The sequence below is a fragment of the Pinus tabuliformis genome, chromosome 5_2 (genome assembly GCF_031772625.1).
Source record: "Pinus tabuliformis cultivar Carrire ecotype Pingquan chromosome 5_2, CPIR1, whole genome shotgun sequence".
Lineage (NCBI taxonomy): Eukaryota > Viridiplantae > Streptophyta > Pinopsida > Pinales > Pinaceae > Pinus > Pinus tabuliformis.
In genome coordinates this window covers 437,735,500-437,763,437 of record NC_142306.1, presented here as the reverse complement: position 1 = coordinate 437,763,437, position 27,938 = coordinate 437,735,500, and the positions used below count along the sequence as shown (strand labels likewise).

Genomic DNA, 27,938 nt, shown 5'->3' with positions numbered 1-27,938 from the left:
TCTTTCTTCTTTCTTTCTTGTTCTTAATATGTTTTGTGAGCCTTACATGTGAGTCTTTGCGTTGCGAGGCTTACATAGATGTAAAGGTAAAACATACGAAATAGAGATGTTAGTTACGGATGGCTGGCTCTTCACTGATGTGTTCTCATACTAGAGTGCCATTGAGAATTCGCTAACAAGAAAGGGCTGTGGGTGCATCTGAGCATTACGTGCCAGTACTTATAACATTAAAAACAAGATGCAAACGGGGATGTCCTCTTTCTCCCACATTATTTGGCTTATATATTGATAAGCTTGAAGAGTGGATAAAAAATAGCAAAAGAGAAGGCATCCAATGAGCAAGATATGTGGTGAAACTACTTTTATATGCAGATAACCTTATTCTTATCTAGGTTTGAGAGAACACTTGAAAGCTCTAGAACTCGTTTGTAAAGAGGTGGGAATGTAAGTAAATAACAACAAAACTAAGGTCATAGTTTTTTCTTTGAAAAAAAGAAGCATCAAGGTACTTTTCTCTTTGAGGGCAGCCCCTTGGAGGTGGTAGATGAGTACAAGTATTTAGGATTTGACTTTCACTATAGGCTTAGTTGGGAGACATGTAGATCAAAGAGAATCCAAGGAGGGTGGAAAGCTTCTTACCTCCTTCAGAACATGCGTAGACAAGCAGAACTATGGGTTTCGAAGACTAAGAAAACCCTCTTTGGTATATTAGTGGTGCCATTTATCCTCTATGGTTGCGAAATATGGGGGAGCAACATGTCAAGCCACAAATGATGACAAGTAGAAAGAAATCAAAAGCAACTGATCGCAAGTAGCCTCAGAGTTAAATCAATGGTCCCATATGACATCCTTTTAGCTGAGGCTGGTATGTTTCCAATTGAGGCGTCAACGATTATTCATCTCCTGAGTTACCTGAAGAAGGTTGAAAATATGGATAAGCACCAGTGGCCCAAATTGGTTGTTGAAGAAGAGCTAAACCGCCAGAAAAATACATGGATGAAACAAAACAGAAAGTGGTTAAGCAAATGGGACATAAATCTGCATGATTTCCCTCACGCTAAGGAGGAGATAAAAAGGTGGGTGTTAGAAAAATTTAGGACTGCCATGTGGACAAAGTAGGTAGGCAAAAAGAAAGCATATTATGTCAAAGAATTTAATCCAACGTGGAAACATGATGATAAAGAGTATTTGAGTTCCTCAATCAAAGGAACAGCTAAAATTTTAATTGCTCGGCTGAGGACTAGCTCCCATCATTTAAGATGTGAAACTGGTAGATGGGCGGTCCCTAAAGAAGATTGGGAAGAACGAACTTGCATTTTTTGCAACAAAGGGGTGGTAGAAACATAATGGCATTTTATCAAAGAGTGTGCAGCGTATGAAGTTATCCGTCGTCAGTTTGATAGCAGCCTAAAGGTGAACAGTCTTAGTGAGATTTTTGAGGAGACAAGGCTTCACAAAACAGCGAATTTCTTACTCAAGATCCATAATAGCAGAATCAGCCTAGAAAAAAATCTGAATATGGATTAAGCGATAGTGGGTGGTCCCTTAGACCGCGAGGTCTCGTGGACGTCATTAAAAACCATTTCATTTCATTTCATTACAAAAATCCTGATATTTTCGCGTATGGCTGGAAACTTTTTCTGGTATCATTGCCAAGGCAGTGACATAATAAATGGCTTTACAATAATTTTGGGTTATATGGCAAAGCAATTTGTGATTTGAGTATACCTCCAGAGATTTGCAATATTTATATTGCGAGTTGACTATATACCTATAGTGATTTGCTATATTTATATTTGAAAGTTTCTGCAGGATGCCGAGATATTTTTAATAGTAAAAGAAAATAATGAGTTTCAAAAATAGCAAAAATAAAATTAATTGGATATGAGTTTCAAACAAATAATGTGAATTCATATCAGAAAGGACTTTCATTCTATGTGATGTTTACAATTCTCATTAAGAGTCATATTTGTGCTCATGAATTTAAGATCTAAAAAATGCCCCGGAAATAGGTCTGATAAGCCTAACAACCCTCTATATTGGATTGATATGACTCTCCACCTACCTTGAAAATCTAGTAGTAGTATGATCTTGGTTCCGAAGGAGATTTAGTTTGAAAATATAGTAGTAGTACGATCTTGGTTCCAAAGGATATTTAGTTTTGTTTGTACCGCAATAAATTACAATTCTCATTAAGAGTCATATTTGTGCTCATGAATTTAACATCTAAAAAATGCCCAGGAAATAGGTCTGATAAGCCTAACAATTCTCTATAGTGGATTGATATGACTCTCCACCTACCTTGAAAATATAGTAGTACCATCTTGGTTCCAAAGGATATTTAGTTTTGTTTGGACCGCAATAAAGCTAAGTCAGTAACAGTCCTGAAAAATTGTCGAGGATACATCGGGGGATCTTCAGCGAGTGCCTGAAAAGTTACAAAATTAGACAATGGTTTTTGATTGCACTTGCAACCTCTCTAAAATTAGGAAAATTCCCATAACTTCTGTAGAAAATAAAGAACCCTACCTGATGTATTAAAACAGTGGAAGGAGTCATTCCAGGTACAGTGTTCACCTCTATTACCAACACCTGCAAAACAACCACAATTTTTAACTATGTTGGGCCTGCAATTGATAAAGTTAGAATCTATGAACACACAGAAACAAGTACAATAATGTGTTATACTCTTGGTAGTATTCTAACATTCTACATTGCTTGGCTCTCATTATAATAAAAAATGTTTGGGTAGAGTGAAAATGCATTTGCAATGGATATATACTTCATCTGAACTTATCATCGTGTTTCGAAATGTCAATAATGGGAAAATAATTCTCATGAATAGAACTCTTAAGAAAGATTGCTAGGCTCTTGGTCACTTTCGTAGATTACTGTAGTCACCTCTTTCTTGATTACAAATGTAGATTGCTCAACATAGCAGCTGAAAATTGTGGACACAACCAAACAGAAAGCGACTCTCTCTCAAGCCACCACTAGATAAAACAATACAAACAATGATAACTAAATTGAGATGATTTTTTTCCTTGCAAATAAGCATACCTTTGTTACAAGAAGGGTAGGTGATCATTATATGCATTGAGTTCACTTAACTTGGACTCAAAATGAGCAGAGTTTACTGAAAAGGAAAGCCTCAATCAAGCTTGATCAAATTCACCAATAATTGGTAGATTGATCTAGTTGGACTAACTTTGATTAAACCTAATTTGGCTGAACTGAACAAAACAAATATTTTTGACCCACATTTTCTTGGTAGATTGATTGAGTTTGACTAACTTTGACTGAACTTAATTTATAGAATTTAACCACTTATAACTATGTTTGACCCACATTTTCTTATTTAATTTTACATGCTTTAGATATTTATGCTTATTTTTGAGGTCTATGACAAGGATTTGTCATGGAATAAAAAATCTCATTTTTTAGGTGAAAGTTCAAGTTTTTTTGCATTTCTTTTATTTGCATGTTTTTTGGAAGTCATAGAAAATAAAGTTGAACTATAACCGAGGGTAATATCTTGTCTCGTGTATGGGATTGAGGCTATATGCTACTAGAAAGCACATGAATCCATTAGAGGTAGCCTCAATGATGACTACAAGGGAGATTGGCTTTCTTGTAGATACTATCAAGCTTGAAACTATCTTTTAATCCTGGAGCAAGACCAAGACCTAAAATTGTATCTGATTGGTTAATAGCTCATCTTCCTTTGATGTAAGGAGACAGGTTAATGGTCCAAGACCCAAAGACATCTAGTAAGAGTGAAAGCTTACCCCCTTATAGACCACCAATGAGTTATTTTAGGGCATGTGGTGTTCCTTGAATGATTATAATGATGAATCAACCTGTATTAGTGGATAACAAAGCCAATCATGGGTTTCCTAATTGCAATTGATGATTGAGTAATGATAGGTTTTGCCACCTTCAGATAAAAATATTTTCTTTTAAACAAAAGAAGAAAAAAGGGTCTTTTCCATTCTCATACTTGCTCTCTTCCACTTTTCCTAATCACTTCTGAATCTTCGAGTGACTCGAAAGCACACACTTTGTAGTGAGACTTCCATGGATTATGGTTGTTATCTAAAGGTTCCTAAAGTTTGTATTGATTTTTTAGTACTTTTTGGCCATTTTACAATGCTTTTCTCATTTAGGAAATACTAGACCGTTGAACAAGGATGAACTGTGCTATCTATGTGTGAAACAGGACATATGGGAGGACACAAATGATTATGGACATCATAAAAATATGTGAATAACCTCATTGAGGGCAACAGGTTCTCCAAGGGAGCGAGAAATATTAGAGCCTAGAAAACTACCTAAGCAAAACACTAAAAGTTTTGAAGACCAGGTTTGAAAAATTCAAGATAGTTACAAACACATCAAAATACAAGTGTTTTGTTGGTACTCGTGGTAAACAAATAATCAATAAATTCCACATACACTTGAGGATGGTTGTAGGGTTATATTGTCTAACCCAGCACCAAGCAACCATTTTGGGGTACTTCAGTGACCCACTAGATGGAATAAACAATGCTTGTTTGTTACTAAGATTGACAGTGTTTTTCCAATTGTACATAGAATACTAAATAATAATCGATGGAAATGAATGATGATGTTCAGAATCAGCCCCATGAAAGAAAAGTTATATGCATTCACTAGCCATGAGGTTAAGAGGTGTGCCACCAATGACTTTTCATTAATATAATTAATATTATTATTACTATTATTATCAATTCCAACATTATTATGTTTATTACACTGCTAACTCCTTAAATAATGGTTCGTCTATGAAGCATAGTATAGGATTCCCTATAATTAATGATGTTTTCATGGTGGTATCATCTTTATCTGGTTGTAGAGGGTTGAATCGGTTCTTGATTTGAGGGTTTGCAAGGTTCCTTTGTAATGTGTGCGTTATTATTTAACATGAAACCTTGTTGTTCCTTGGTAACATATTGTCCTTGCCTAAGTTCTTTCTTAGAGTGGATGAAATTGTCAATGTTATGAAGGGCCCATGTGAAAAAATTAAGAATTCTACAGTAGTCCAAAAAGTGCTGAGATCACTACATGCTGAGTTTAACCCCAAGGTATCAACAATTGAAGAAATGCATAACATTGCAGAACTAACAATGGATCAATTGCTTGGCTCCCTAACAACATACAAAATGAGAATTACAAAAGGTAAATCAATCACACCGGATGCAACATTCAAGGCAAACAAGAAATCTACAGAAGATCATGAATGCTCATGCTCAGACTCAGATGAAGAAGAAGCGAAATTTGTAAGAAGATTGAAAAAAGGGACAGGTAAGTACAAAGACAAACTTCCATTTAAATGCTTTAATTGTGGAAGAGTGGAGCATTATGCATCAAAATGTCCATATAAGAAGGGAGAGAATAAGTTTAAAGGGAAAGAAAAGAAAAAATTTAACAGAATGAAGAATGATAAAAAGTTTAAAAAGAAAAAATTTTATAAACAAGAAGATAGCAGTTCCTCTAATGATACAAATGAATCCTATGATGAAGAAAGAATTAGTGAATTTCTGCTTATGGCTTTAGAGTTCGAATCTAAGAAACTTAAGGAATGTGAGTTGACTGAAGAAGATGAAGGTTGCTAGAGCCTTGATTGATCTCAGGCTGAAGGGAGGCAATCCTAGGATAGCCACAAACCACGCTTAACCTGGTAGCTAGCCCTACCAGTTCGGGAGAGGGCTCTCTCCTTGTCAATCTCAGTTGAGATGACTGAATTGAATATAGATTTTAGGCTAGGTATAGTAGCTCTAGGGTTTTTGATTGATTTTAAAGGTTTTGTTGCTGGATCAAATGAAGCAGGCAACTTTGGGTCCGGGAAATGAAGTCAGGATTGCAGGGTGTTTTGTGGGGCGAGGTAGGTAGGTGTTTTGGCACTTGGATTTGAGTGAGATGGTAGGCCTAAGACTAGTGAGGAGCTAAGAAGGGCATGCAAGGATCATGAATCCTCTTCAGACAGCTGAAAACATCAAAAACTAAATGTATTCCCAAGGCAGAGCACTGTTACCAATGTATTCCACCTATCTATCTTGATTTCATTTAGTTAAGAAGAATGAAATATATTTTGGCACATATAACACATGAGAATAACTAATGACAGAAGGAGAAACAATGCAAAAACACATTACCACAAGAATCCCACAAAAATAGCTGCAAACCCTGGTTTATTTCCTTGCCAAATTGCTGTAGAGATGTACAATATAGCTCAGAGCATCCAAGAGAGTCCAACCTTTGCTAATGACTAAAAAAATACATAATATAGACATCAAACCACCTATGCTAGCCATCAGGGGTCGAATCCATGAGAAGAGGGGTGGTTTCAACCATTTCTAAACTAGGAACAGGAATATAGGCAGTGGAATAGCTTGCCTCTATAACCATGGAAACTGATTCATTTACCCCTCAACCACCTCAAAATGATGAATCTACCCTCTAAGGTCATTTTGCAATTACATTTACATAGCATAGCATCATTTACAATCATAAATTCATCCAAGATGAAAGAAAAAGTCAACTTGTAGAAAAACTAGGCGAAATTTTGATTTTTGAGCAAAACTGGCAAAATTTATCCTATGCGCAGCGCCGCTTCAGACCCAGTTTTGGAGGCCTTCCCCTTGACCAAATTGAGCCCAAGATAGCTCGTTGGAAAGGTCTTCTTGTCTAGTTTCTGGAACATCTTGAATTTTTGCATTTGGAGGTCATTTGCCCCCTCAAAAGTGGAATCTCCCAAGACTGCTTCCTGTGTGTCCAAAAAGAGGTAGAGAGGGCATTTTTGATGGTTTTTTGACCTTTAGGTGACCAAGATTTGCTCCAAAATTGCTGAAACTTTCAAGGATTGATGTTCTCATCATGCTGAATTTGAATATGCAAGCCATTCTTTCAAAAAGTGTCTCCATCAAAAGGCTGAATCTGAATATGCAGGTCATTCTTTCAAAAAGTGTCTCCATCAAAAGCACAACGCCACCTATGCCAAATTCTTGTGTTGCAAAATTTATCCTATGCACAGCGCCGCTTCAGACCCAGTTTTGGAGGCCTTTCCGATGTCCAAATTGGGCGTGTGATAGCTCGTTGGAAATCTTATCGAGTCTACTTTCCAGAACATCTTGAATTTTCCAATTTGGAGTTCATTTGCCCTGTCAAAAGTCCAATCTCCCAAGACTGGTCAAAATGTGCAAAATGAGGCTGCCAAAATGCAGAGTGCTGTTGCAGTCAACTTTGAAGGTTTTCCTCAACTCCAAATTGAGCTCATGATAGCTCATTGGAAAGCTCTTTGTGTCTAGTTATCATTTGACTCATCAAGCAAGTCATTTGGCCAACCAGGCTAGGAGAAATCTTGATTTTCCCAAGGTCACTCCAGAGGTGCATTAACTCTCCTGAGGCAACTGTATTTTTGACATTTCTCTAAAACCATGACACCTGTGTAAAAAGTGAAGGAGGTTTTTCTTCCTTGGCCTATTGTGGACAAAAACCTCTCTCACTTTTTCCAAATTCATTTTTTCTTGCTTAGAAACAAAAACCCTAGGAGAGGGAAATGAGCCTTACCTGAGCACAACTGAAGCACAACAAGGTGTAAAATGACCCATTGGAACATGAAAAAATGATGACAACTCATTTAATGATGGTACACTCATTCGAATGGTGACATGGACCAATACTTGGAAGACTTTGGAAGGAGTGAAAACAAATCCTAGACCTAATACCTAGTGACCAAATTTTACTTGAAGACTCACTGAAATGACAAAATTTGACTTTGACACCCTAAGACCACTATGTAAGAGCCTGTTTGATTGCTGGTGGAAGGCTTCAAAGGCTGACACTAACAAAGGTGAAGTAGACCTTGAGGGGGAGCTAATTAGTGCCCTAGAAGAGATTGACAGACTCAAGGAGAAGAACACAAAACAAAAGAAAAATTTGTTAAAATATGTTAAAGAAGCGCTGAAGCCCGGAGAGCTTATTCAGTTGAAAGTTGAACTAGAAGAGGCCAAAAAGGTGGAAGATATCTTGCTACAAGAGTTAAAAGAGAAAGCAAAGAGTGTGAGAAGTTGGAAGAAGTAGTTATCCTGAGAAAGAAGCTAGAAAAAACACAGACTAATTTGAATATGAACCTTCAACACATAAAAGGGTCTGAAAACTTGGACGTGATACTGAATGCTCATAGATCTTCGCTTATGAAAGTTGGACTGGGTTATGAAGGAGAAGCCAGTGAGAAGAAGAGAAAAGATAAAAATACCATCAACTTTGTCAAAGCTGTCACAGGAGATAATAACCCCCACAACAACTAGAGAATAAGGATGTCAACAACACTCCTAAACAACAACAAGGCAACAATGCGCCTAAGGAGCATCAAAAGATTCATCTCATTCAGTAGCAACAAAGGACTAATCCTATTCAACCACAACAGAGAAGAAGATTGGACAAGTAGGCAATGAGTTACCAGAGGCCTTATTTCTTCAGAAGACAAAATTATCAGATGCCAAGGAGACCCTATTCAAGTACCATCCTTCCCCAGGTATGCAAATTTTTTCTATGGATATTGTTATTTATGCAAATATTTTGGCCACAAGGCTGTAAATTGCAGAGCATACGTCAGAAGGAATGAAACAAGAAGTCTGAGAAGAAATGAAGGGAGCAACAGATCTGTAAATGCAAGAATAAACATGAGCAAGAACAATAATCCATTTGCTCCACTTTCTGATGTCACTGAATGTTATTATTGTCACAATTTTGGTCATAAGTCTTATGAATGTCAACTCAGAAGTTTCGGATCATAGCCTCAAGACAATCATACGACAGAGGAACCCATGCAATGGAGAAAGAAGGAAGGGAAGAAAACAAGTAAGTATGGCCTAGTTCTATATGCCCAAAATTAGAAGAGTCAGTGGTATGTTGACAGTGGTTGCTCTAGACATATGACTGAGGGAAAAAGCAAACTCTTGTCTTTAGATGAAAATAAATTTGGAAATCTCACTTTTGACAATGATGCAACAAGAAAAATTAAAGGAAAGGGTACAATTAGCTTGAATAATGGCAGAGGAAAAACACAAGATGTATTGTGCGTAGAAGAACTGACATCAGATGTGCAACAGAGTTTGTGATGTCATCTTCAAAGCTCAGGATTGTGAGACAAGGTCAGCCATAATAGGAAAAATATTGGCCAAAGGAATCCGAACAAAAATAAAACAAGCTCACACACAATTTTTACACAGATTTTGGTCTAACGACCTTGGAAAAACCCACAAGAGGAAAACCAGTGAAAGGAGGATTTTATTTGCTAATCTTAGAGATATTTCTACACAACAAAATAAACATCAAGTACTGATCTCTCCCTTGAAGTTAGAGCTCAGGCTTCTAGGACTTTGTGTAACAGTCCATGTAATCCTTGCCTCTGTCAGACCTCATCTTCATACACCTTTCTCAAACTTCTGCTTGGATTTAACTTCCCAAACAATCACAAATTAATGATATCTGTTGCCTTAAGGTGTGCCAATACTCTGCAAGAATGGCTCCACAAAACACGTTGTCTGGAAGTCTCAAATCTTACAGTTAGCATACAACAAGCAACTAACCTCTAGCGTATAAATCTGATCCAAGGACCGAGTATTCCGCTGTAATTTTGGCTTGAAAATATGCCTCAAAACTCGTGTTCGTGGTCTCCTATAATTTCCGGCCTGTTACGGCTTAATTTAGCAAGGGTCCTAAGAGGGGTTCCAAAGGGACTACTACTAGATCAAGTGGCAACAATGGGACAAGGACCCACTTTCACCTTAGTCAATGTCCCTTGCTCTTTACGAACTTTCACCGATGGGAGGAGTCCCAGTATAGCGAAATCACTAGAATGATGAGGTCAATAACAATGCACAATGTGATTTCCAATGGCCATTCAAAGGAGAGGATCAAGTTGCTTGTTTTAGAAGCAAACGAAGGCTTTCCAAGAAAGGTTTGAGGGAAGGATGACCTCGGGTTTAGGAATATTCAAATGATGAATGCCTTGTGAAAATTCGGAAAACCCCGAATCCTACTGCAGCAACTGATTAAGTTTCTTCTATTTGTTAAATGAACTGAACAAATTATTTATTGTATTCTACGGTAAATATCGAAACTAATACACTGCAACCTTCACAAATAAAATACTGCGGAAGAAAAATAATGTGGAAGAATAGATGCACACACACACAAATACACAATTATTTTTTGGACCAATGTCCCTGAAAAAACCCAACTTGGGAAAACCGGTGCAACAACTGAGGGTTTTATTATTATGCAGTAGTAAATATGAGTACAAAACTATGGATGCTCAAATCTAGCAATCCATATAGAGAAATGACTGACAATAAGTCTAGTGAGAAAAATCTCACTCCCATTGGCGATCCGACACTAACCTTGGCTCAAGATGAGCTGCTCTCTACTGCTTCTGCGCAGTCTCTGTGTCAGCCTACGCAGCATTGCGTCCCACAACTCAAAACTGCTGCTCTCTCACTATTTGATTAGCTATTGTCTGGAAGATGGACCCTTCTGGCCTCCGGACTCTCTCTCCGGCTTCTGGCACTGAATCACTGCTTCTCCCCAACAGAATACGAAATCCCCTTTGAAGCACTACGTTGCCTCTGCGTGGCTTTGCGCTACCTCTCTGTAATGCACTCATCGGAACAAGTAAATCTTCCTTTGGCCTTACTATCCCTGCTCCTCTCTCACTGCTTTGAGCTCACTAGCTCTCTCTCCGGCAACTCAGTGCTGCTACTCTGGAGTTCAGTTTGCAAGTGAAATCGAACTATTGGTGTCTCAAGTGTGTTCTCCAAGCCCCATCGAATTTCTTCTTATAATCTCTCGTTGAGATATCAAAGGCCATGATTAAAACTTAATCGATGGCTAAGATTAACTAGTACTCGATCCAAGTCTTTTTCTAGAAGATTCTCACCATGACTTAATTAATACCCTTTAATTAATCAGATTTCTTGAGTTGACTTAGGAAACATTAAAAAACAATTTATTATTTTAATTAAGTCGTATGTAGGTGGAATTTCCAGAAACGATTTCTGGGTTTTGGAGAATACATGTATTCTAGCCTCTCCACCAAATTTTGTGACTAGAACACATCTGATGCTACAAAAACTAACACTCCCTCTTAGCGAGGAATGTGTTCTAGTGCTACAATCCACTGAAGCGACACCCTATCTCTGCATCACCTCCTGTCACTATGTTGATGTCTGGCTGTTGTTGCCCACCAATTACTGCACAACTTTGATATACGCTGCATTTGTGCCGTTGCTAGCCCTATTGAACTGTTACCAATACTGCATCTGCACTGCAACTCCCTCTTCATCTGTTGCTGTTGCAACTGCCACTGAAAAGCATCCAAAATACTGAATCAACCGTGATCAGTATGATGCATTTGTCACCCCAGTCCTGGCTGCTGCTAGACTCTGTTCAACTGCTAACTTTGCTCTGTGCCAATTGCACTACTGCCAACTCTGCACTGCAGTGCCCAGTATCTGACCGCTACTTGTTCTCTAGCCATGAAAATTGGTGGAGAGGTTAAGGCACATGAGATCTCTAAGACCCATAAATCGTTTGGGGAAATTCCACTCGAATAGAGAGATATTAAAATAATTAATATTTTTAATGGGGTTCCTAAGTATAATCTTAGGAAAATTAAAATATTAATGTTTATTAATATAAAATGGTTGAGAGAGTTCTAAACGACAAGGATCAAGCCAAATCTAATCTTAGTCGTTGATTAGGGACTTAATCTCGACTGTTGAATCGTCCACAGGAAAATTATAAGAGGAGGCTTGAGGGTCAGTTGGAGAAACACCAAGTTGATCAAGAATTCGATTTTCTTGGGCAGGGTTTGCTGAGAAATCGAGTTAGTGATTTGTTGCAGCAAGGGGCAGTTCGACAGAAGGCCGAGAATACATTTCAGAGAGGTAGAGAAAGCGCCGGAGAGACAACAAAGAGCCTTGGAACGCTGACATAGAGGCAGCCAACATTAACGCAGAGGCTGAGGAGGCCAGCGCAGGTGACGCAGAGGGCCAAGAGGCTGACGCAGAAGCAACAAAGGATGCGCCGAGGCTAGCAAAGCTGACGTTGGGCTGAAGAGGCAACACTGAGGTACATTCATGGGGTAGACTGGAAGTTGAGAGGCAGACGCAGAGCGGAAGAGGGTGACGCAGTTCCAAAGAGAAGCTTGGAGCAATTTTCACTATCCAGCTAAGGAATTGTCGAAGTTGCTGTGGGATCAATCATCCGGTTGTTGATCAGTTAGAATATCTGTGTCTGAGGGGAGGTACTTTTGCCAAGGAATTTCTTTGAAGGGTGAGCCATTTCTGGCACCCTAGTTGTACTCAGAAAACTGCATAATAATAAAACCCTCATATCTACCTCACCGATTTTCCCACATTGGGTTTTTCTCGGGATGATTTTCCAAAAATAACGGTGTCCCTTGTGTGATTGTCTCAGTTATTTCAGTTGTTGATTTGTATATGTGTTAAAGCTGCATTTGTGTTTATTTCGGTATTTATATTTATAAATAACTTGTTGATTGGTAGGAGATAATAAACCAGATAATGTAGTAGGGATTGCTGATGTGTCAGACTTAGAAATTTCAACATGGTATCAGAGCATTGCAAATCACAAGAGGACTTAATGCACCAGGAGAAATATGAAATTTGCAGCAGTAGCAGCTATCCCAAGAGATAACGTTGTTCCAGAGTAGAAGCAAGTGTCAACATTTCGAGCCAGGAGGAGGGTTAGCGCAGAGGCAGAGAGGGGCAGATCAAACCTACGCAGTGCCCGGTCATCTTTCTCAGTCAGGAAGGATCGATGCTGTGGCCAAGAGGAGTAGATTCAACCTTTGCAGGGATTTCGAAGAGCCTGAAGGGCTCCGTTTCTTCAGTTGCCGGAGCTTGAGGAGCTGTGGGCAGATTGTGATTTGAGGAGCTGGTGGGACGTTGCTTCTGTCAAAGCAAAACAATGTCTAAGGAGACGGAGCCAAGGTAGAGGGAATCACTACCTCGAGGAGTTTCTAGTCAAGGAATTCAGATCCGTGTTGTAGGGGCAAAGGAGGATTGGAGAGGAGTAGCTCGACGGTTTTCCAAAGGATTTCCAGGAGGTAAATTAGGACTTGAAGGAAGATTTCCAGGAGGGTAGTCAAGACTTAGAGGGAGTCCAGAAGAGGAGCTAAAATGGCAATCAACAGATTAAGGGATCAGGACAGGTTGGATGGGGCTTCCAACTTTGTCATCTGGAAGGCCAGGATCCTAGTGATCCTGGATAGACATCGCATCAAGGACTTTGCCTTGAAAACTGTAGCTGTCCCAGTTGACCCGAATGCTAATGAAAAGTATGAGGAGGCCGAGGCGAAGGCAAAATGCTTGATCCTAGATGGGGTCAAAGATCATGTCATACCACATATTGCTTAGAAGAACACAAAAAGGGAGATGTGGGAGGTGCTAACCACCTTATACCAGGGCTCTTCCGTGCAAAGGAAGATGCTATTGGAGAATCAATAGTGGTCATACCAGATGCAAAAGGGAGAGAAGATAGATCAATTCCTTCTCAGGTTGCAGGAGATTCGCGACCAGCTTACTTCCGCGGGGTCTACACTGGATCCAGAATTTATGGTTAAGACTGCCCTGAATGCAGTGGGAGCCATTTGTCCAAAGTATTTTGGGCAGGGCTACTCTTCCCAGTTGGGAGGAAATGTGGTTGGCTCTTCGCCAGGAAGAGATCAAGGGATGACCAAGGCGGGGAGTAGTGGCAAGGGAGGTCGAATCAAGAAATAGGAGGACGAGGATGCAGCTCTAGCATCTGTGGGACAACAAGGGAAGAGGAAGAAGAAGGACATCTCCAAGGTTAAGTGCTTCCACTGTGGGGAGCTGGGACATTATGCATCCCAGTGTCCCAGGAAGAAAAACAAGGGAGAGGCTTCTGATTCAAAGGCAGCTCCAGCTAAGGTGAAGAAAGAGGTCAAGACTGATGACGATTGTGCCATGAGTGCTCATGCACCTCTAGAGAAGAGGTGGGGAGACATCGAGTTGTAGCCAGGAGGACTACATACTAGGGGCAAGATCCTTGAGGTGCCCAAACTCTTGGATCACACTCGGATACGGGATCCTTTAACGATACTAGCATGATGACAGCTGTCGGGTGGAGCAAAGTGTAGTGGAGCAGTGAGGCAGTGCTTGGGTGCAGAATTTTGAGGCAGCGCAATGGAGGTTGTAGCAGTGCAACACGCATAGAGGTGTATGCAGTAGCAAAGTGGCAGCAGAGGGAGCACAAGGTAGCATCAGAGACAACTTCAACATCACGAGGCTTCTAGACTGACTGGGATGTCAGTATTTGGGAAAAGTCAGTTACCTACTTCTCGGTAACTAAGTTGCAGTGCAACAGTTAGCAGTGGCAATGCTAGGGGCAACATGGGTAGCATGTTGAGAGGAAGTTGCAGTACAGATGTAGTAGTGGTAGTGGCAATGTCATAGGCAGTAGTACAGGGAGCAGCGGTTCAAAGGATGCGAGGCAGCAGGTCAAGCATCAACACAGGTACCCGTGCAAAGAATCGGTGTGATGTTTCAGTAATGGAGCATTACTAGAGCACATTCCTTGCTAAGAGGGAGTGCTGATTTGTGGTAGCATCAGATGTGCTCTAGCCATGAAAATTGGTGGAAAAGCTAAGGCACATGAGATCTCCAAGACTCAGAAATTGTTTGGGGAAATTCCACCCGGATGGAGAGATATTAAAATAATTAATATTTTTAATGGGGTTCCTAAATATAAACTTAGGAAAATTAAAATATTAACGTGAATTAATATATAAAATGGGTGAGAAAGTTCTAAATGACGAGGATCAAGCCAAATCTAATTTTAGTCATTGATTAGGGACTTAATCTTGGCCGTTGAATCCTCAACAGGAAAAGTATAAGAGGAGGCTTGAGGGTTAGTTGGAGAGACACCAAGTTGATCAAGAATTTGATTTTCTAGGGTAGCGTTTGCTGAGAAATCAAGTTCGTGATATGTTGTAGCGAGGGGTAGTTCGGCAGAAGGCCGAGAATACATATTAGAGAAGCAGAGAAAGTGCTGTAGAGATAGCGCAGAGCCTTGGAAGGCTGACACAGAGGCAGTGAGCACAAGTGATGTAGAGGGCCAAGACCTTGACGCAGAAGCAGCAGAGGCTAGCAGCGCTGACGTTGGGTTGAAGAGGCAATGCTGAGGTACTTTTGCGGGGAAAACTGGGAGATGAGAGGTAGACGCAGAGCAGAAGAGGGTGACGCAATTCTAGAGAGAATCTTGGAAAAACTTTCGCTCTCCAGCTAAGGAACTGTCGAAGTTGTTGTGGGATCAATCATCTGGTTGCTGATCAGCCATAATATCTGTCTCCGAGGAGAGGTACTAATACCAAGGAAATTCTCTGAAGGGTGAGCCATTTCTGGCACCCTAGTTGTACTCAGAAAACTGAATAATAAACAAACCCTCATATCTCTGCATCGGTTTTCCCGCATTGGGTTTTCCCGGGGACGATTTTCCAAAAATAACGGTGTCCCTTGTGTGATTGTCTTAGTTATTTCAGTTACTAATCTGTATATGTGTTAAGGCTGCATTTGCGTTTATTATGGTATTTATATTTATAAATAACTAGTTAATGGAAAGAGCAAATAGGAGATAATAAACCAGATAATGCAATAGGGATTTCTGATGTGTCAGACTTAGAAATTTCAACACTACTAACTACTACATCTGTCACTGTTGCATCTGATTGCACCATCTACCATTAATCCATCCTGCTACTGCATGTTATGGGCTCTTGTAGCAAGGTATTGATTCATGAGGTGGAGCTCCTCAAGAATCTTTCCCATCCTGTAGCTCTCTAGGGCTACAAAACCAAATCACCCCACCTCACTCCTAGAGGTATATCAGTGATCATGGCAAACTCTTCCTCCAATCTGGAGGATAGCCTGTCGATCTCTACGGATGCAGCCTGCTGATCTTGCTTCTCCTCCTTGTCCTTCTTTCTGAGAGGACATTGAGTGTTGTAGTGGCCAAACTCACCACATCTGAAGCATTTGACCTTGGAAATGTCGTTCTTCCTCCTGCATTGCTCCTGTTGCCCCTTTGATGCGAGGGCCACACTTTCCTCTTCCTTCACTTGCTTCGTCCCACTGCTGCTGCTGCTGTCACTAATGGTTCTCTTCACCAAATCTCGCTTCATCTGCTGCTGCTGCAGATCAACCCACATTCAATCCCACTTTGGACGAAGACCTGCCAGTCTTCAGAAACAATGTTGAGAGCTAACTGCACCAATTCTGTAGGTTGGGGCGTTGACCCTGCTGCAAACAGCGAGTCTAGGACATCCTAAAGCCTAGTGAGGAAGGGGTCTATGCGCTCCCCTTTCTGCATCCTTGTACATCTCAGCTTCCCCTCAAGATACATCTTCCGTTGCTCGGAAGATCCCTCGTATAGCATAGCAAGTGCTTCCCACATCTGTCAGGCAGTATCTTTGCCAACTATGTGAGACACCATGTGATCTCGAACCCCATCGAGAATCGGCTTCTTTGCTTTTGCCATCTCCTTCTTGTAGGTCTTCAGCAGATTTGTATCTGTGGGTACAACTACCACGTTATTGATGTAGGCTTTGAGATCGTATTCATCTAGAAGACATAAAATTCTTGCCTTCTAAATCCCATAGTTGGAGGCTCCGTCCAAACGATACTGATCTCTTAGCCCTACCGATGTCATCTCTGCAAAAGGTCGAATTCCTCCTCTTCTCCTCTGCACAGTTGCTGGCTGGCTCTATGCACTCCCTGCTTGAGTGGCCAAATCTACTCACAACTACTACTACTCGACTAGGAAAAATCGAACTTCTGAACTAGAAGTTCCCTGAGAAAAGAATTCCCTCACTTTGCACTCTTCCTTCCTTCTGATGCTATTTTGAACTAACAAACTGCTGCAAAATAACCGTGTCCCAGTTGAAGATCTGCTCTGCAAGGAAAATACTACTGCTCCCTTTGCCTCTATTAATCTTTCATTTGGAAAATTTATTCTCTGTCGACTCGCTCAGAGAAATAAGTTTTTCCTCAAAAATGGACCTTGCTGGTCAAAGGAACTGCACTGCCTCTGATGGTTTCAAACTACTACCTACGCAGAGTTTCGAAATTCCTCTTCCCTTCTGCGATTGAGCTCTCTGACTTATGATCTGTGCTCTGATACCATGTGAAAATTCAGAAAACCCCGAATCCTAATGCAACAACTGATTAAGTTTCTTCTATTTGTTAAATGAACTGAACAATTTTTTTATTGTATTCTATGGTAAATATCGAAATAATACACTGCAACCTTCAGAAATTAAATACTGTGGAATAAAAATAATGCTGGAAGAATAGATGCACACACACATAAATACACAGTTAATTTTTGGACCAGTGTCCTTGGAAAAAACCAACTTGGGAAAGCTGATGCAACAGCTGAGGGTTTTATTATTATGCAGTAGTAAATCTGAGTACAAAACTATGGATGCTCAAATCTAGCAATCCATACAGAGAAATGACTGAAAATAAGTCTAGCGAGAAAAATCTCACTCCCACTGGCGCTTTGACATTGACCTTGGCTCAAGATGAGCTGCTCTCTACGCAGTCTCTGTACCAGCCTACACAGTACCACATCCCACAACTCGGAACTGCTGCTCTCTCGCTATCTAATCAGTTGTTGTCTGGAAGATGGACACTTCTGGCCTCTGGCCTCTCTCTCCGGCTTCTGGCACTAAATCACTGCTTCTCCCCAGTACAATATGAAATCCCCTCTGAAGCACTGCACTGCCTCTCTGTGGCACTCACTGCCTCTTTGCAATGCACTCACCGAAAAATGAAAATCTTCCTCTGGCCTTACTATCCCTTCCCCTCTCTCACTGCTTCGAGCTCACTAGCTCTCTCTTCGGCAACTCAGCGCTGCTACTCTGGAGTTTGATCTGCTAGTGAAATCCAACTGTTGGTGTCTCAAGTGTGTTCTCTAAACCCCATCGAATTTCTTCTTATAATCTCTTGTTGAAATATCAATGACCATGATTAAAACTTAATCGATTGCTAAGATTAACTAGAACTCGATCCAAGTCTTTTTCTAGAAGATTCTCACCATGACTTAATTAATACCCTTTAATTAATCAGATTTCCTGAGTTTAGACTTAGGAAACATTAAAAAACAATTAATTATTTTAATTAAGTCGTCTGTAGGTGGAATTTCTAGAAATGATTTTTGGGTTTTGGAGAATACATGTATTCTAGCCTCTCCACCAAATTTCGTGGTTAGAACACATCTGATGCTACAAAAACTAACACTCCCTCTTAGCGAGGAATGTGTTCTAGTGCTGCAACCCATTGAAGCAACACCCTGTCTTTGCAGCACCTCCTGTCATGGTGCTGATGTCATTGCCCACCAACTACTGCACAACTCTAATATATGTTGCATTCGTGCTGTTGCTGGCCCTGCTGAACTGCTGCCAACACTACATCTGCACTACAACTCCCTCTCCATCTGCTGCTGCTGCAACTGCAACAACTGCGACTGAAAAGCATCCAAAATACTGTATCAACTGTGATCAATATGATGCATCTGTTACCCCAGTCCTGATTGCTGCTAGACTCTGCTCTATGCCAATTGCACTACTGCCAACTTTGCACTGCGGTGCCCAGTATCTGACCGCTACTAGCCACTACATCTGTCACTGTTGCATCTGACTGCACCATTTGCCACTGATCCATCCTGCCACTGCATGCTATGGGCTCTCATAACAAGGTATTGATTCACGAGGTGGAGCTCCTCAAGAATCTTGCCCATCTTGTAGCTCTCTAGGGCTACAAAACCAAATCACCCCACCTCACTTCTGGAGGTATATCAGTGATCATGTCAAACTCTTCCTCCAGTTTGGAGGACAGCTTGTCGATCTCTATGTATGCAGCTTGCTGATCTTGCTTCTCCTCGTCCTTCTTTCTGAGAGGACATTGAGTGCTGTAGTGTCCAAGCTCACCACATCTGAAGCATTTGACCTTGGAAAGGTCCTTTCTCCTGCTACCCCTTTGATGCGAGGCCACATTTTTCTCTTCCTTCACTTGCTTCGTCTCAATACTGCTGTTGTTGCCACTGATGGTGCTCTTCACCAAATCTCGTCTCATCTCCTCCTGCTGTAGATCAACCCACATTTGATCCCACTCTGATTACTTGTCTCTACCCATAATACTTTGGACGAAGCCCTGCAGGTCTTTGGAAACACTGTTGAGAGCTAATTGCACCAATTCTGTAGGTTGGGGCGCTGACCCTACTGTAGACAGTTGGTCCTAAACATCTTGAAGCCTAGTGAGGAAGAGGTCTATGCACTCCCCTTTCTGCATCCTTGTACATCTCAGCTTCTCCTCAAGATCCATCTTCTGTTGCTCAGAAGATTCCTCGTATAGCGTAGCAAGGGCTTCTCACATCTGCCGGGAAGTATCCTTTCCAACTATGTGAGACACCACGTGATCTCGAACCCCATTGAGAATGAACCTCTTTGTTTTTTTCCATCTCCTTCCTGTAGGTCTTCAGCGGATCTGCATCTGCGGGCACAACTACCACATTAACAATGTAGCCTTTTGAGATCGTATTCATCTAGAAGGCAGGAAATTCTTGCCTTCCAAATCACATAGTTGGAGGCTCCGTCCAAACGTTCCTGATCTCTCGGCCCTGCCGATGCCATCTTCACAAAAAGTCGAATTCTTCCTCTTCTCCTCTGCGCAACTGCTGACTGGCTCTATGCACTCTCTGTTGGAGTGAGAAAATATGCTCACAACTACTGCTGCTTTGCTCGGAAAAATAGAACTTCTGAACTAGAAGTTACTTGAGAAAGAATTCCCTCAGTGTGTGTTCTTCCTTCCTTCTGTTGCTATTTTGCACTAGTAAATTGCTGCAAAATAACTGCGTCCCAGTTGAAGATCTACTCTGCAAGGAAAATACTGTTGCTCCCTCCGCCTCTTGGTAATCTTTGATCTGGAAAATTTATTCTCTGTCGACTCTCTCAGAGAAATAAATTTTTCCTCAAAAATTGACCCTGCTAGTCAAAGGAACTGCGCTTCCTCTAAGAGTTTTGAACTGCTGCCTACGCAGAGTTTCGAAATTCCTCTTTCTTTCTGCTACTGAGCTCTAACTTACGATCGATGCTCTGATACCATGTGAAAATTCGGAAAACCCCAAATACTACTGCAACAACTGATTAAGTTTCTTCTATCTATTAAATGAAATGAACAAATTATTTACTGTATTCTATGGTAAATATAGAAACTGATACACTGCAACCTTCACAAATAAAATACTGCGGAAGAAAAATAACGCTGGAAGAATAGATGCAGACACACACAAATACACAGTTATTTTTTGGACCAATGTTCCCGGGAAAACTCCGCTTGGGAAAACCGGTGCAGCCGCTGAGGGTTTTATTATTATGCAGTAGTAAATATGAGTACAAAACTATGGATGCTCAAATCTAGCAATCCATACAGAGAAATGACTGAAAATAAGTTTGGTGAGAAAAATCTCACTCCCAATGACGATCCAACACTGACCTTGGCTCAAGATGAGCTACTCTCTGTTGCTTCTGCGTAGTCTTTATGTCAGCCTACGTAGCACTGTGTCCCACAACTCGAAACTGCTACTCTCTCGCTATCTGATTAGCTATTGTCTGGAAGATGGACCCTTTCGGCTTCTTGACTCTCTCTTCGGCTTCTGGCACTGAATAACTGCTTCTTTGCAGCAGAATACGAAATCCCCTCTGAAGCACTGGGCAACCTCTACGTTGCCTTTCTGCAATGCACTCAATGGAACAGGAAAATCTTCCTCTGGCCTTACTATCCTTGCCCCTCTCATTGCTTCGAGCTCACTAACTCTCTCTCTAGCAACTCAGCACTGCTACTCTTGAGTTTGATATGCTAGTGAAATCGAACTGCTGGTGTCTCATGTGCTCTCCAAGCCCCATCCAATTTCTTCTTATAATCTCTCATTGAGATATCAACGACCATGATTAAAACTTAATCGATGGCAAAGATTAACTAGAACTCGATCCAAGTCTTTTTCTAGAATATTCTCACCATGACTTAATTAATATCCTTTAATTAATCAGATTTCCTAAGTTTAGACTTAGGAAACATTAAAAAATGATTAATTATTTTAATTAAGTTATTTCTAGGTGGAATTTCTAGAAACAATTTATGGGTTTTGGAGATCACATGTATTCTAGCCTCTCCACCAAATTTTATGGCTAGAACACATCTGATGCTACAAAAACTAACATGCCTAAGATCAAAACTTCCAAAATCCCTCACTTGTGATTGATGTGTTTATACTAGGGTTCAAAGTGAGGCAAGGATGGTTCATAAAATGGAAAGATTCAGTTAAAGTGTGAGCTTTGGGAGAAGCTACGGTAACTTTCCACGGAAAACCCCTTGAGAAAAATACTATAAGAGACTAAGGTTTGGGAGATATACCATGGTAAAGGCTCATCCAATGATCACCTATAGTTAAGAGAAAATGTTTTGAATGATGATCTACAAAGTGCAAACCTTCAAGAAATCCCCAAGTCAATGGAGTTTCAAGGGTTCTTCTTGGTGTGATAGCTAGGGCATCAATTTATTTGAAATTCCATTGTCAAAATTGGTTCAAAACTGTAGGATAACTAGAGGAGACATAAATGAAGATACATGTCTGAACAAAATCCTAAAAATCCTCCTTATCCTTAGGGACGAAGAAAATAGGTGAAGGAATGATATTCCGTTAAGTTAAATGTGACCACCAAGGATCTAGGACCAATGCCTAGTCTATTGGAAAAATGGAGTTAAGAATGAGATTGATTTAGGGTTTTGTTCTATCAAGGAGCCTAATTGTAGCTTCGCATGCCCTAATGAAGCAGCTACCCAGCTACAACAAAGATTTACATTCGACTTGTTAATATTGGAGTTTTAGCGTTAGGTTTTCAAAGACAACCCTTAGGAACATTCGTTTGTTCTCGCCCAATGAATAACACATGCAATAATAGATCAAGACTACCAAGGTGATTCAATATCTTCACATAATTTAGAGCACAAGCAACATCATGATGCAATATCCATACATTCAACATATAATGAAAATTTCGCAAAAAAGAGAAACTTACACGGCAGAAAAAGTATAGCCATCCATCACATCTGCAAGAGAGAAGCTCCAAAATAGAATAACGTTAACCCAAACATCAAAATGCATTAAGGAATCTCCAATTCGCCCTTCAATAACTATAGTTAAATTCCAAAAGAAACAATGATCCAAATCCAAGTGATGATGAGTTACAAATGAGGCCTCACTTGAATTTATAAGAGCCTCCAATAGTTCAAATGGGTCTAATTAGCCTAATGAGCCCCTAAAAGTGACTCTTATGTGCATAATAACAATAACATTGGTGACAAGCCCACCAAATAGCTCAAAAGTACTCAACAAGCCTTCCTAATGAGGCCAAAATGATAGAAAAATGGTGCAAAGGGTCGTTGGAAGGCCTAGATAAGTCCTCCATGTGCCAAGATGAAGTGGAGGGCTCTCAAGCTGATGACCAAGGGGTTGTCCCCTTGATTTCCAAGCAAAACATGTGTGGTACTCCAAGTGGTCGTGGGGCATTATGAATGGTCACATGGGTCTTCAATTGAGTCAAACATGTCCATGCTCTGTCAATAAGGGCTAGAATGATGATACAAGCTCTCCCATGTCTCCCTAGGTGAGACAAAACCCTGTCTGGGCTCTGGATTAGCTGCCAAGTGTATGGCGCAAGTATGTAGTCGGTTGGGCAATGTGGTCCAAGTGCATCATCATGTCTGTATATCTGGGGCATGCGTAAGTAATATGTGGTGTTGAAGAAGCCCATAATGTGGCTAATCACTGCTTTGTTGTGGTGGAGGCCCATGGCTCTCACGCTCACCCTACAAGTGCCATCATGACCCTATAGAGGGCTTGGATCTCGTATAGGGTGAGCAAACCCCAAGATGAAGATCCATTTGCAATCTTGTATAAGATCCAATGCATCTCCTCGCCTTCGAGTGTAACAATACATTAATGCAATTGAGCAAATGAGCTTACAAATCATGGAACCAAGTGGGCACTTCATAGTGGCATGCCCTTCCATAATGGGCTTTAGAATGTACAAGTGTCCCTAGGTTCACGAAAGAGGTTAATCAAGGATCCTATTAGGTGGTTTCAACCTCTAAGGGAGTGACAGGTCCATGGTACATCTGTCATACGACAAGTGTCAAGTGATATAATGATGGAACAAAGTGTGGAATCAAAGAAGGCTCCAAGCCACATGCCATGGTACAAGGGTAAGTATGATAAGGGGAAGCCCACACATGGGTGTATAGATGTAGGAGGGAGAAATTGTGGTACATGAGTTACCTTGGCCTTTGTTTTTCTACCCTTCTTCATATGCTTTTTGCTTTTTATTGATTTTTCTTCTTATAACTGATTGAGGCTCCAGGGAATGAGAGCATGATGTAAATGATATAATAGTAAATACTTGTTTCTTGTGAATACTCCCTAGTTAAGAGGGAGTGTTGAAATATGTAACTAAGTTCGGTCTTCATAAATGTATTTGAGTCACAATGAAATGTACTTATCAAAAGAATGAAGAAAATATTATTATAATTATTATTATGACTTATTAAAGGATGAGTTTCATGCTTGGATCATCTTGTTTTAGGTCAAATTCCCCATTAAGGACTTCTAGGATTTATTCTGAGTCATTAGAATCATTGTACATTAAAAGAAACCCTTCTTGGGCATTCGAATCATGTAAAAATAATTATTTTTGAGTCAAAAATGAATTTAGTCTCCTCCACACCAAGTCAGCCTCAAGAAAGGTAATTTGACCTCACTGGAAGGCTATATATACAAGGCAATTCGAATTCATTTGGAGCATCTCACTCTCTCACACATAGTTCGATATCTGAAGCTGGAAGCTAGGAAGTGCGAAGTTGGAAAAGGGTTGGAAGGAGAGCTGGAAAGGAGTGTGAGTTTTTGGAGGAAGATAGAAGACACCAAGATCGAAATTTTGGGCCAACTCTCTCTCACTTCTGAGGTGTATCAAGGGAGATCGAAGTTTTCCTAGTCTAGTCGAAGCTGCTACTGTTGCTGCTACTGGGTTGAAGCTGCTACTGCATGTTGATGCTGCTAGGTCGAAGTTGCTTTTGAAGGGTTATCATCTGCAAGAAGGATTGAGGGCTGACTTGGTGTGGAGGAAGTCTTTGTCTAGGTCAAAGAGTCTTGGATTATCTCAAGAAACTATTGAAGGAAGAATTGTTGATTGGGTTTTCCCCTAGCTGTCCGCCTACTTTTGTTGTCCTTGTGTTATTTTTTGGTAATTGCTTGATGAGCTAAAAGATGAAAGAATAACATAAAGATAAAATAATCACAAGTAATTATCTATATAAGAAAATATTTCTCCCTTTCTGATTTTGTAACATTCCAGATCCAGTGAGTGCATTTGCAGAGAGGCAGAAGAGCCATAGAGAGGCTGACGCTGGGGCAGCGCAATAGCCTCTAGAGGCAAGATCAATTTGCTGAGAGGGAGAGATGTCTTCAGTTCCAGAGGCCGGGAAGGAGTCCAGAGTATTGGAGAAGCATCTTTCTTGTCAATTAAAGGCAGAATGACTTCATCAGGGACCTGTCAGAGGCCTGACGTCCAGCAGGCCGTGCAGAGGTTGACGCAGAGGGTCAGAAGGCCGAGTTTCTGAAGGCAAGTTGTGCCAGGAGATTTCCTGAGGGGTGAGGAAAATTCCTTACTAGATTTTTGCTAGTATTTTTCTTTGTAGGATTGCCGAATTTCGGCATCCACTTGTACTCAAAATTTCTCACTGCTACTTAATAATAAAATCCTCAGCAATTGCTCCGGTTTTCCCAAGTTGGGTTTTTCTAGAGACTTTTGTCCAAAAATAATTGTGTTAATTTTATGTGTGTGCTAGCATTTCTTAGTTTCCAACGCATTATTTTTCCATAGTTTTATTTGTGAAGGTTGCAATGTATTTATTTCGATATTTGCCATAGCAGATAAATTGCTAATTAATTAACAATTAGGAGAAATAATATCAGTTGCTGCAATAGGATTCCGGTTTTCGGAATTTTCACACCACATTGTCACCTGCTACTCTTGCCACATCACCATCAAACCCCTCTATTGGTCTACTCTCCCTCATTGACTCATGTGCTTCCTTCAAGGTATCATAAAGCCTTATCGACTTCCTCTTCCTTGAAGAAGTCTCCTACACAAGTGTGGGAACCTCATCTCCATCCCCTGGAACCTGTGATCTTGATGAAGATACCCTTGTGGCCTGTAGTGAACCTGTAACCTGTGTACATGTCACCCCATAATTCAATGATCCCTTTGACCCCTGTGAACCCGTACTTGTAGATCCTAAAATTTGTAGTACGCTCCCTTTCACAAGAGCCTATTGCTCTACATGATCACCCTCCTGTGACCTCTTCATGGTCCTGGTAGGATGAAACATAAATCTGTAAAGTCTCTCCTCATGGACACCAATCACTCTAGCAGATGCCATGCTAGATCCCTTGGGATACATCAACACCTGTACATCCCAGGACACCATAACATATCCCCTGTCCTCAATACAAGAAACTGATATTAGGTTCCTCCTCAGCCTCCTCAGGAAACTAATTTATTAATAACTAGTTTAATAGATTAGCTGAGGTGAAGGTTAGCCTAAGGAGACTAGACAACACTCCTTGGAGACACTCTTTTTGCTGATTGGAGATCATTTTCTTCAGCAAGATGACTTCCTCCTACTTCAAGATTGAAGAGAAGTTGAATGATTCCTCCAACTTTGCAGCATGGAGGGCTACATTGGATTTGACCCTTGAAGAAAATGATGTGATGGAAGGAGAACCTACAACATTTGTAGCCAATGTGAAAAAAGAAAAAGGGAAAGGAACATTTTCAAAGGGAATCCAAAGAAGCCCGCTCCACTATTCAACAATAATAGAAGGGATTTCTCTAAAGTCCAATGATTTAGATGTGACAAATTTGGCCACATGGCCCAAGATTGCCCTCATAGAAGAAATGCTCAAAGGCCCTCCAGTAGCAACAACAACGACAACAACACCAACTTCAACAATAGAAGGAGAGGAATGGGTCTTGCTACCCATGCAAAGTGTTGAAGAAACCCAATGCCCTCAAAAGAGATCTAGAAATACAAGGTATGCTAATAATGTTGCAAATTATCAATCTGAATATGTTCTTATTGTTGCTCTTTCTAGCTCCTCTTCGGATAACATTGATAGCCAGCTAGTGGATAGTGGGGCATCTTGACATTTCATTGGGTATCGTGAAGTCCTCTCAAATTTGGTTGAGAGGGAGTCCAATTTGAAAATTTTACTTGGGGATAATTCTACTCATGATGTCAAAGGGACTGGCTCTGCTTCTTTTCATTTGAATTCTGGTCAAACCATTCTTCTACAAGATGTGTTGTATGTGCCAAGCCTAAGAAGAATCTTGTCTCCATCTCTGCCATGGAAGACAAGGGGTTTAAAGTTGCATTCATTGATGGAAAAGTCCTTGCTTGCCCAAGGGATTCTAGCATGAGGGAAGCTGTCACAACAGGTGTCAGGGATGATGGCCTATATAAAGTTTGTGGATGACCAATCCAAGCATTGATCCATGATAGTACAAATCAATGTGAACTTTGGCATTGAAGATTTGCTCACCTTCATTAAAAATCTTTGCCTATTGAGGGCAGGATGGTTACAGGGATACCCAAGATGCAAGTTGATCATGAAGGTGTATGCCAAGGATGTGCCAGTGGGAAGAATATCAAGGGACCATTCCCTTCTAGTAGTAGAAAATCTAAGGAGATCCTTCATCTTATTCATTTTGATCTTTGTGGGCCCATGCAGGTGAAATCTCTTTAAGGATATTTATACCAATGTTGCATGACTCGTACTCATATAAGACTTGTATGGCTATTGACTTGGCGACTTGTATAAGACTTGGGAACAACCCGTATAAGACTTGGCAAAATACAAAAAAAACTTAAAATATGGTCAATTTTCAGCACAAAAAAGAAAAATTAACGAAAACTGGATTTTGAGGGTCTTTGCGAGTCTTATGCAGGTCATATGCGGTTCTTCACGGGTTCAATGCGGGTACTCGAGTTTTATGTGGGTTTTGGCAGGTACGGGTAAAAACCACGGGTTCTATGTGTGTGACTCGTCTCACTATAAAGCCTGTCAAGACCTGCGGGTACCCGCGGGTCTTATTAGAGTTTTGATACACTGATTTATACTATATGATCTTTGTTGATGACAACTCTAATAAAACTTGGATCTTCTACTTGAAGAACAAGGATCAGGTTTTTGATGTATTCAGGGATTTCAAGGCTCTTGTGGAAAATCAAATAAGAAAGAAGATCAAGATCCCGAGGACAGACAATGGAGGAGAAAACACTTCTAATGAGTTCAAAGACTTCTGTAGAGACGTCGGGATTAAGAGGGAGGTCATTGTTCCATACAACCCTCAACAAAATGGAATTGCTGATAGGAAGAACTATCTTGGAAGCAACCAAAGCCATGATTCATGATCAAAAGCTTTCTATGTCTCTGTGGGGAGAAGCTACAAACACTTTTGTTTATGTCCAAAATAGGAATCCTCATCATGCCTTGGGAAACGAAACTAGAAGTTGGACACTTGAGAATCTTTGGCTGCCCTATTTACTTTCATGTGCCAAAGGAGAAGAGGTCAAAGAATGAGGCTTCAGGAAAGAACGATACATTTGTTGGTTATTATCAAAATTCTAAAGCTTACAAGATATATGTGCCAGGCCAGAGAAAGATTGAGTTCAGTTGGGATGTGACATTTGATGAGG

General features: G+C 40.6%; 1 protein-coding gene across 1 annotated transcript in view; it reads right to left on the bottom strand.

The window, feature by feature from the left end:
• Positions 1-1,847: 1,847 nt before the first annotated feature.
• LOC149159542 (uncharacterized) overlaps positions 1,848-27,938 on the bottom strand; it is a 37,278-nt gene continuing 11,187 nt past the window's right edge. The window contains exons 3-4 of the mRNA XM_089434338.1: positions 2,530-2,592; positions 1,848-2,428 (exon numbers count right to left, since the gene is read on the bottom strand). Coding sequence (XP_089290464.1) covers positions 2,342-2,428; positions 2,530-2,592 — 150 coding nt within the window. The 3' untranslated portion in view covers positions 1,848-2,341. The remainder of the gene's footprint in view (positions 2,429-2,529; positions 2,593-27,938) is intronic.